This window comes from Panulirus ornatus, chromosome 52 (genome assembly GCF_036320965.1).
Source record: "Panulirus ornatus isolate Po-2019 chromosome 52, ASM3632096v1, whole genome shotgun sequence".
In the NCBI taxonomy this organism is placed as follows: domain Eukaryota; kingdom Metazoa; phylum Arthropoda; class Malacostraca; order Decapoda; family Palinuridae; genus Panulirus; species Panulirus ornatus.
Window position 1 is genome coordinate 11,646,320 of NC_092275.1, and position 11,943 is coordinate 11,658,262.

General features: G+C 40.2%; 1 protein-coding gene across 7 annotated transcripts in view; it reads left to right on the forward strand.

Annotated features, from left to right (window-relative positions):
* The window catches only part of LOC139765063 (uncharacterized), a 197,253-nt gene that overhangs the window by 14,861 nt on the left and 170,449 nt on the right, over positions 1-11,943 (forward strand). For all 7 annotated transcript variants that reach the window (XM_071692163.1, XM_071692164.1, XM_071692165.1 and 4 more), the window contains one exon: positions 1,943-7,874. In XM_071692163.1, coding sequence (XP_071548264.1) covers positions 1,943-7,874 — 5,932 coding nt within the window. The remainder of the gene's footprint in view (positions 1-1,942; positions 7,875-11,943) is intronic.

Consider the following 11,943-nt stretch of genomic DNA (forward strand, 5'->3'; position numbering starts at 1 on the left):
CTGGCCATCTCTCCTACTTACATAAGTATACTTATGTATATCTCGCTTTTTAAACCAGGTATTCCCAATCATCAGTCCTTTTTCAGCACATAAATCTACAAGCTCTTCACCATTTCCATTTACAACACTGAACACCCCATGCATACCAATTATTCCCTCAACTGCCACATTACTCACCTTTGCATTCAAATCACCCATCACTATAACCCGGTCTCGTGCATCAAAACCGCTAACACACTCATTCAGCTGCTCCCAAAACACTTGCCTCTCATGATCTTTCTTCTCATGCCCAGGTGCATATGCACCAATAATCACCCACCTCTCTCCATCAACTTTCAATTTTACCCATATTAATCGAGAATTTACTTTCTTACATTCTATCACATACTCCCACAACTCCTGTTTCAGGAGTATTGCTACTCCTTCCCTTGCTCTTGTCCTCTCACTAACCCCTGACTTCACTCCCCAGACATTTCCAAACCACTCTTCCCCTTTACCCTTGAGCTTCGTTTCACTCAGAGCCAAAACATCCAGGTTCCTTTCCTCAAACATACTACCTATCTCTCCTTTTTTCACATCTTGGTTACATCCACACACATTTAGGCACCCCACTCTGAGCCTTCGAGGAGGATGATCACTCCCCGCGTGACTCCTTCTTCTGTTTCCCATTTTAGAAAGTTAATACAAGGAGGGGAGGATTTCCGGCCCCCCGCTCCCGTCCCCTCTAGTCGCTTTCTACGACACGCGAGGAATACGTGGGAAGTATTCTTTCACCCCTATCCCCAGGGATAATATACATATATATATACATATACACACACACACACATACACACACATACGCACATACACACACACACACACACATACATATATATACATATGAAAAATGTAAGAAACAATTTAGAAAACAAACTTTTAGATTGAAATGAATGAAAAAAAGAATGTCACATAATGGTTCAACCTCTGGCTATGGAAAAGGAAATGTACAATTTATTCACACAAACGTCAATAGCAGTTCTCATCAATTTCACCACTGTATCAATAAGCTTCAATGTCTAAGCTACATTTTTCTCCAACTTCACTATTTTCTTGTCAAAAAAACACCATGCATGAAAACTATCACTCCATTAACACAACTATAAACATTTACTTCCCCTTTAAAAGTTCTGGGGAAGTCTGTCTCGATACACTGCGGCGAGGCGACGCAGTGTTGTATGGATGTAAAATGTGGACTGTAGATAAAAAGTACAGAAGAGGGTAAATGTGATGGAAATGAAATGCATAATGAAATGCTGGGTAAGGAGGGTTGATTGAGTAAGAAATGATGAAGTAAGAGAGAGGTGGAGGAGCAAGAAGAGTTGAGTATGTTTGAGAGCACTGAAGAAGGTATGCTAAAATGGTTTGGACCTAGAGAGTGGTTGAGTGAGTAGAGGCTGATGAAGAGGATATGTGTATCAGAAGTGCAGGGAATAAGGATAAAGGGGGAGACCAACCGGAGATTGAAGGAGGAGGTGAAAGATAGTTTGAGTGATGAGGGCCTGAACATATTGGAAGGTATGAAATGTGCATAGGATAGATTGAATTAGAGTTTTGGGGTATACAGAGGACAATATGCTCTCAGTTGCCTGAACCAGGGCATGCAAAATGGTCAGGGAAAACCACTGAAAGGTCTGTGGAGTTTGACTGTGGATAGAGGGTTCTGGTTCTGGTACATTGCCAATGACAGAGTAGATTTGAGCAAATGAGGCCATTCTTTGTTTTTTTTGCACCACTTCACTTTACTAGAAATAGGAGACTTATGAAAAGAAAAAATCTAACACTGCTAGTTCATGGATGGTGCCAGTACATGGATTATCAGTCTAGGGAGGATTAACTTGTAGTCATTGGAATGATCTGTGTCTCATATTATTGTCATTTTATTCTGGGTATCATTTTTTCAGAATGGAAATAGGCAAGGTCATCCCTTGTTCAGAGGTGCTCGAGGACATGGTCAGGACCAGAGGAAAACTCACCAAGAAGGTAAAGAGTTGGAAGATTTGGAGGATTGGATTGATGTAGAAGAGGTCTCACCTCCTCAAACAACTTATCATATGTATCATATGACAGCTGATGGTATTTCAGATACTTTACCCATCACAGTCACTCCCATGAAACCAAACTTAAAACAGTCTGAGGTAATGAATGCTTCCCCACTTTGCCAATATACCTGTGTTAGCAGTCCTGAATGTCATCATTCTCTCTCAGTATGCAACACAGCTCATTATTATTCACTGGCTAACTTTCCACTACATGAGGATGAGCCTAATGGTCTACAACTTAGGTCATACCCCTATATTAGTCTGCCAGAGTGTCGGGATTATGTACTTCAGTTTGTCCCTCAGACAGGGATGGTACATTCTAAATCTACACCACTGCCTTGCACATCACATCACCATACAGGGCATGGCTCAGCCTCCATCGGTACTAGTGTGCTTCAAAGACCACTCTCTTGCCAGCAAGCAAAGTTGACATTGCACAAGGGAACTTATGGTCAAGATCATGCAACAGCTCAGAAAAAAATATTTTTCAATTCGGAGCAAGACACAGTTGATGAAGACTTACATGTTATATCAGTCAGCAAATCAGACAAGATACCAGACTTCATTATCCTTTCTAGTGATTCTTCTCCTGAAACAATTGAAAAGGGGAATGATTTTCAAACATATTTTGGGAAAAAGCAATCTTGCGAATATTCAAGTCCCATGGATCCTCTCTCTTCATCATCTCTGGGAACTACAAGTAATCTTTCAAAACTGGTTCCTTTACAAGATGTGAGCACAAGAGATACCTCGGAAACTTTGCTAGTGTCAGAGGAATGTGGTAACCTGCTAGATTTATTTTCCTCGTCATTGTGTCCTCGGACTGAGTATTTTGAACATCAGGCACTAAGTAACAAGGATTTGAAAGTTGCTGGACCAGATATCACACAGAATGGTATACAGGGAGGCAAGAATATAATAGGTGATATTAAACTAAGTGATACATCATCTTTTGTAGAGGAGAAATCTGAGCTGGTTATGATGATACCGGAAAATCTCAAGGACAGCAAAATGGTATCAAAGGTTGATGATGATCTGCTGGATATGAACTATTCACCGTCTCTCAAGTGTCCCCATAAAGAGCTTTATGAGCCACAGCAAATGAATGATCAAAATGTACAAGCTTTTGAACCAAGGGTCACATGTGATATTGTGCATGGATGTGAAAATATAACAGATGATATTGACCTAAGTGGTGCATCGACTGTTATATTTGATAATTCTGAGCTAGATTTGACATTAACAGACATTGCCAAAGATAGTAAAATAACAACAGATACTGACTTCAACCAAGTATTTAATATCATCAAGACATTCTCTTCATCAAATGTAACAGGAGCAAAAGAGGGACTGTCAGCTGATGATGTTCATGAAAGTTTTAATTGCAAAAATGAAGCTCTGAATTTCAAATTGCTCCATACATCCTCTGATGATTCACTTGATCCTCAGTCACCTGAGGTTGACCACTTAGCATATAAACAGAATCATGGGAAAAATCTTGTATGTGAAGGGAACAAATTACAGATAATTGCATGCAATTCTGTTAAGCTCAACTCTATTCCAGGTGTGTTACAATGCTCCGAGAATGGTAGACTCTTTAGAGAAACAAGTTGTATAATCAAAGATAAGAAAGACCAGAATAATAGCATTGCTGAAAATGAGTTTTATGATAGGACACATGACACTATTTGGGTAAAACAAATGAAACAGGAGGATCTTAGCTGTGACCTACTATGCAAAAATTTAGTTAATGTAACTGAAGACAGAAGGTCAAAACATGTGAATCTGAGAGAAGGAAGTACATCAGATAGTAATGGGAAAGCAGAAATTCATGAAACAGAAAGTCTATCAAAGGACAGTGAAATGGACATTGGTCTGGAAAAGAGAGGTCTGTCAAAGAACAAATTAGCACACATGGCACTGGAAGAAGAAAACCTAGTGATCAGTAGCTATGATAATAATTGTGAATTTGCTGATGTGTCCTCTACTGTATTTGTGAGTGATGGTAAAATCTTTCCCATCCATTTGCTTGACAGTCATCAACAAGGTTGTATTCAGGTCACCTCATCAGATGAATTGGGTTTGATTCATCAGCATTCTACCTTTAAATATGACAAGGATTGCCAGGCTAACATTACCAGAAAAAGAGACCATATGGTTCAGGGTGATTTATCTTTGTGTGATAAGTCTGAAACGTTGATAAAGAAAAAACCAGGAATGATCAAAACTAGAGAGACTCTGACCAAAATCAGAAAGAAAATGATGGAAGTGGTTAAAACCTTGACACAAACAAACAGAAGTACGGAAGTCAAAGACGCCACTGTGCTAAAGAAAGATGAAATGTCAAATGGCAGATGTGAAGATTTTGAGGGGAACAATGAAGGTATAAGGATGGACAGAATCTTGATGGAGAATGATAGAGCTCTTATTGAAAAGCATGGAATTTTGGTGGAAAAAAACAAAATTTTAAGCAAAGCAATCTTGCCTTTGGTGCAAAAGAGTGGGAGCCTGTTGGAACAAAGTGTCACTTCTATAATGTTTGTTGACATAGAAAAAAATATTTATGATTCTCACAATGAGCAAAACAGAAATACAGTCCGAGTATTGACTGTAGATAAGGGTAGTTTACAACAATTGTGTGAAACCAGTTCAGATGATCATATAAAAGAAGTTGAATTGCCTCCAAAGTTTTCAGATTTGAAGACTTTAAAAGGGGATATGATGAAGAAGGAAATACCTTACAGTATCCCTTCCTCTTCGGTCCCAGAAAATAGTTACATTACCAACTGGGAAAGGGATCATAAAATTTCCAGAAAACATGGGAACATGCATTCAGAATCTCTAAGGCAACAGAGGTACTTAAGTACAATTCAGGACCTTATGGAAGAAATTAAGATAATGGGGGAAAGAGAGGTGAAATTCAAATTACAGGAAAGGGTCAGTGTAACTAAAGACTCAAACACCAATAAAACAGGAAGAAACAAAAAGAGTGTTTTGGATGAAAGGAAGGAAATGAAAGAATGTACAATAAAACTTCAAATAGATATAAATTGTAAGGGTGATGATATGAAATCTTTCAGTATGGACTTATGTGACAAAGATAAAGATTTCAATATGCAGGTATGTAAGAGAGGTGAAAAAAGTGAACCAGATACAAAATTTCAGTCAGTTTCACTCGGTATAGAGGAGATTGCTACAATAGACAAATTAGCGCCAATGATAAATGGGCCCAAAATTTTGGATTTAGGACAGTGTTTCAATTTAGAAAAGGAAGATAAGATTAATGAAAATAAGGAAGTACCTTTGAGTAGTGAATTGACTCAGAAAAATAAGACTGAATATGAGGTAGACTTTATAAAGGATCAACAGGTATATCCAGAAGTGGCGGCAGGTCATATTAGAGAAGTAGCTGGAAGAGTGGAATATAAAGCATCTCTTAGTGACAGAGATCAGTGTGACAGATCACCCATGGAATATGTGAAGATTACCGAATCGCAAAATTCTTCTGTGAATAGTGGTTATGAAAGGGTACACAGAGTAAATGATTTAGGTGATGATTTTTTTTGTCATGTGGTGAATCAAACAAAGATGGACAATGTGCTTAATAAATTTGATCCACAAAAGAATGATAAGATTGATAATATTAATGTAGCAAGGTTAAGTACTGACTGTACAAATCAAGCTAGTGTTGTAAAGAACACCTCTTTTAAGACACATCATGTCATTGAAGTGGAAGATGATGTTTCAGTAATACAATGTAATGAATTAGATCAAGCAGAAGGCATTTGTAGGGAAGATGGCATTATTACTGAAAATAAGACCAGCAGTAACCATGAACTTCAGGGCTTTGATGAGGACAGTGAAATGGCAACAGGCAATTGTGATGAGGCTATGAGCATCAGAAAAGTATCTAAGCTGACTATTCACAAAGAAATCACAAGAAACAATACAGCTGATGTATTGTCTAAATTCCAGACTCAAACACTGACACCAGAAGTCAATATCAAAGTTATGCCAGACCTTAAGGATGTGAAGCAAGATTCTACAATATTTCCTTACTTGTCACTGGGAGGTGTATCTATGTGTGACTTTGTAAAAAGAATTTCAGAGAAGATTAATCAACTTATAATTAAACCAAAATCTACTGTACTTGAAACAGAACATCATAAGTATTCAGAGAAACATTTCCACTTTTCTGAATCCACTCCTGAGGACTTCATCGCCAGGCATCATTGGGCTAAGGAAGAGAAGGGAATGGAATGTAGTAAATCACAATCTCCAGCTTCCCACTACCATGGCTCAGTTAATAAGATGTGTGACACCAAGGGACCCTTGGACACTAGCAACAATGCCTTCTGTACAGTTCATGTTTCTGAAGGTTTTACAAGGTCAAGCATTCCCCATATGTTACAGCCCCCTACACAAGATGTATTATTGTCTGCCAGTGGTCCTCAGCTATCTTTTGGTAATGTTTGCTCATTTACCAGTGATACACACCTGGATATCAGTAATGCACAAGCATCAACCAGTGACATGCAGGTATCAGTCAGTTGTACAAAAGCATGTGCCAGTGATTCACAGAAATTTTATGATAGTGCCGAAGTGTTTGATAGTGGTGCACAGCAGCCTAGTAGTGGTGTTCAAGCACCTGCTAGTGATATACAGTCATCTAGTAGTAGTGCACGGGTACTTTCCATAAATATGCAAACATATACAAGTAGTGGACACCAGTCTGCCAGTGGTTCAAAAGCATCCCACATTAGTAAACAAATAAATGCCAAACATATATCATCCACATTAGATGTGCAGCAACTGTCTGCAGTGTGCAATACCAGAAGTACTCACAAGTGTAGTGATGGTGCACAGCCATCTGTTAGTGGTGGAAAACCACACGTTAATCGTCCAGAGTCATTTAATAGTGGTGAATGGTCTTTTACTAGTGCTGTTCAATCTTATGCCAGTGGTGTACAACCATCTTCTATTATTGAGCATCCATATGTGAGTGTCACATATCCATGTGCCAGTGAAGCACAGCCAACTACTAGTGAACAGCCATTTACAGGTTATGCTGTGCCATGTACTAGTGGTACACAACCATTTACCCATTGTGTACAACCATCATTAAGTGCTGAAAAGATATGTGATAGTGGTGAACAGCTATTCACATGTGCACAGATATATAACAGCGGTGCACAGCCACATATTAGTAGTGCACATCTATCTGCCAGAGGTAAACAGCCATCTACAAATATTGAACATCCATCAGCCAGAGATGCCCAGCCATGTAGTAGTGATGCACAAGTATATACAAGCATTGCAAAACAATTAACCCGTGCTTCACAACCATCATTCATTGTTGCAAAACAATTCACCAGTGGTAAACAGCAACATGCTCATCAAAAACCATCTACCAATGGGGTACAAATAATTACTAGTGATGTAAAACCACCTGCAAGTAATACAGAACTATCTACTCATAGTGCAGAATCAACTGTTAAACGGTCATCACCTTTTGATGCACAATCTGCCAGTGGTACAGAACTAGTAACCAGTTGTATACTATCATCGCTTAATAGTACACATTTTTCTTTGAAGGTAGTAGAACCCCATGCTAGTCATTTGTTGCCATCCCTAAGAAAGGAATGGACTACACAGGGTAAAAGGCATGGAGATGAGATGGTAAAGGAGGGGAGTGAGACTGAGGGTGGAGACAGCAGCAATATCTTGGCCTGGATCAAGAAACGTAAGCGAGGCAGAGGTACAACCCATCGCTTACTTGAGGTACCATTGAATGGTAAGCCCAACTTAACTTCTAGTATGATCTGATATAGTGTAGTGTAAGTGAATGGCTGAGGGATGATGTGGGAATTTTATCTATTTTCTCTCTGTGTTGGCACAAGACACTTTTGTAATAGTACCAAATATGGCATGGACAAAACATGTAGCAGTCAAGGCAATCTCAAATGAAAGAAGAAAAAAGGAAAAGAAAGTAGAAATTAATCAGAGCTCTTCAGGACTTCTTGGACTTACCTCTTAAGGAGGAAAGGTTGTATGGAGAGAGACAGGTTCTGAAAGACATTAATGATTAGTTATGTGCCATGTAATGAAAGGGAAGAGAAGATTAATTAAAGATCAAGTTTTGAATTACTTTCATTGTTGATTATGTGTGGTGTAATAATAGGGAGGAGGAGATTTATGAAAGATACCCTGTGGAGAGAACTAGAAAGGATAGTTAAGTGGTAGACCCAGGGAAGAAACCGTTGTGTGCTGGGCAAACTGAATGGATTTTTGTAGAACAGAGTAGAAGTGTTTGACATGAAGTCCTAAGTGTGAATGGCAAATGTGAAAGAATGCTTGGAATATATATATATATATATATATATATATATATATATATATATATATATATATATATATATATATATATATATATTTTTTTTTTTTTTTTTTATACTTTGCCGCTGTCTCCCGCGTCTGTGAGGTAGCGCAAGGAAACAGACGAAGAAATGGCCCAACCCACCCCCCATACACATGTACATACACATGTCCACACACGCAAGTATACATACCTACACAGCTTTCCATGGTCTACCCCAGACGCCTCACATGCCTTGATTCACTCCACTGACAGCACATCAACCCCTGTATACCACATCGCTCCAATTCACTCTATTCCTTGCCCTCCTTTCACCCTCCTGCATGTTCAGGCCCCGATCACACAAAATCTTTTTCACTCCATCTTTCCACCTCCAATTTGGTCTCCCTCTTCTCCTCGTTCCCTCCACCTCCGACACATATATCCTCTTGGTCAATCTTTCCTCACTCATTCTCTCCATGTGCCCAAACCACTTCAAAACACCCTCTTCTGCTCTCTCAACCACGCTCTTTTTATTTCCACACATCTCTCTTACCCTTACGTTACTTACTCGATCAAACCACCTCACACCACACATTGTCCTCAAACATCTCATTTCCAGCACATCCATCCTCCTGCGCACAACTCTATCCATAGCCCACGCCTCGCAACCATACAACATTGTTGGAACCGCTATTCCTTCAAACATACCCATTTTTGCTTTCCGAGATAATGTTCTCGACTTCCACACATTCTTCAAGGCCCCCAGAATTTTCGCCCCCTCCCCCACCCTATGATCCACTTCCGCTTCCATGGTTCCATCCGCTGCCAGATCCACTCCCAGATATCTAAAACACTTCACTTCCTCCAGTTTTTCTCCATTCAAACTCACCTCCCAATTGACTTGACCCTCAACCCTGCTGTACCTAATAACCTTGCTCTTATTCACATTTACTCTTAACTTTCTTCTTCCACACACTTTACCAAACTCAGTCACCAGCTTCTGCAGTTTCTCACATGAATCAGCCACCAGCGCTGTATCATCAGCGAACAACAACTGACTCACTTCCCAAGCTCTCTCATCCCCAACAGACTTCATACTTGCCCCTCTTTCCAAAACTCTTGCATTCACCTCCCTAACAACCCCATCCATAAACAAATTAAACAACCATGGAGACATCACACACCCCTGCCGCAAACCTACAGTCACTGAGAACCAGTCACTTTCCTCTCTTCCTACACGTACACATGCCTTACATCCTCGATAAAAACTTCTCACTGCTTCTAACAACTTGCCTCCCACACCATATATTCTTAATACCTTCCACAGAGCATCTCTATCAACTCTATCATATGCCTTCTCCAGATCCATAAATGCTACATACAAATCCATTTGCTTTTCTAAGTATTTCTCACATACATTCTTCAAAGCAAACACCTGATCCACACATCCTCTACCACTTCTGAAACCACACTGCTCTTCCCCAATCTGATGCTCTGTACATGCCCTCACCCTCTCAGTCAATACCCTCCCATATAATTTCCCAGGAATACTCAACAAACTTATACCTCTGTAATTTGAGCACTCACTCTTATCCCCTTTGCCTTTGTACAATGGCACTATGCATGCATTCCGCCAATTCTCAGGCACCTCACCATGAGTCATACATACATTAAATAACCTTTCTTTCTTTCATACTATTCGCCATTTCCCGCGTCAGCGAGGTAGCGTTAAGAACAGAGGACTGGGCCTCTTAGGAAACATCCTCATCCAGCCCCCTTCTCTGTTCATTCCTTTGGAAAAAAAAAAAGCGCAAGGAAACAGACGAAAGAATGGCCCAACCCACCCACATATACATGTATATACATACACGTCCACACACGCAAATATACATACCTATACATCTCAATGTACACATATATATACACACACAGACATATACATATTTACACATGTACATGATTCATACTTTCTGCCTTTGTTTATTCCCATCGCCACCTCGCCACACATGGAATAACAACCCCCTCCCCCCTCATGTGTGTGAGGTAGCGCTAGGAAAAGACAACAAATGCCCCATTTGTTCACACTCAGTCTCTAGCTGTCATGTAATAATGCACCGAAACCACTGCTCCCTTTCCACACCCAGGCCCCACAGAACTTTCCATGGTTTACCCCAGACGCTTCACATGCCCTGGTCCAATCCATTGACAGCAATTGACCCCGGTATACCACATCGTTCCAATTCACTCTATTCCTTGCCCGCCTTTCACCCTCCTGCATGTTCAGGCCCCGATCACACAAAATCTTTTTCACTCCATCTTTCCACCTCCACTTTGGTCTCCCACTTCTCCTCGTTCCCTCCACCTCTGACACATATATCCTTTTGGTCAATCTTTCCTCACTCATTCTCTCCATGTGACCAAACCATTTCAAAACACCCTCTTCTGCTCTCTCAACCACACTCTTTTTATTTCCACACATCTCTCTTACCCTTACATTACTTACTCAATCAAACCACCTTACACCACATATTGTCCTCAAACATCTCATTTCCAGCACATCCACCCTCCTACGCCCAACTCTATCCATAGCCCATGCCTCGCAACCGTACAACATTGTTTGAACCCCTATTCCTTCAAACGTACCCATTTTTGCTTTCCGAGATAATGTTCTCAACTTCCAAACATTCTTCAAGGCTCCCAGAATTTTTGCCCCCTCCCCCACCCTATGATTCACTTTTGCTTCCATGGTTCCATCCGCTGCCAGATCCACTCCCAGATATCTAAAACACTTTACTTCCTCCAGTTTTTCTCCATTCAAACTTACCTCCCAATTGACTTGACCCTCAACCCTACTGTACCTAATAACCTTGCTCTTATTCACATTTACTCTTAACTTTCTTCTTTCACACACTTTACCAAACTCAGTCACCAGCTTCTGCAGTTTCTCACATGAATCAGCCACCAGCACTGTATCATCAGGGAACAACAACTGACTCACTTCCCAAGCTGTCTCATCCACAACAGACTGCATACTTGCCCCTCTTTCCAAAACTCTTGCATTCACCTCCCTAACAACCCCATCCATAAACAAATTAAACAACCATGGAGACATCACACACCCCTGCTGCAAACCTACATTCACTGAGAACCAATCACTTTCCTCTCTTCCTACACGTACACATGCCTTACATCCTCGATTAAAACTTTCCACTGCTTCTAACAACTTGCCTCCCACACCATGTATTCTTAATACCTTCCACAGAGCATCTCTATCAACTCTATCATATGCCTTCTCTAGATCCATAAATGCTACATACAAATCCATTTGCTTTTCTAAGTATTTCTCACATACATTCTTCAAAGCAAACACCTGATCCACACATTCTCTACCACTTCTGAAACCACACTGCTCTTCCCCAATCTGATGCTCTGTACATGCCTTCACCCTCTCAATCAATACCCTCCCATATAATTTCCCAGGAATACTCAACAAACTTATACCTCT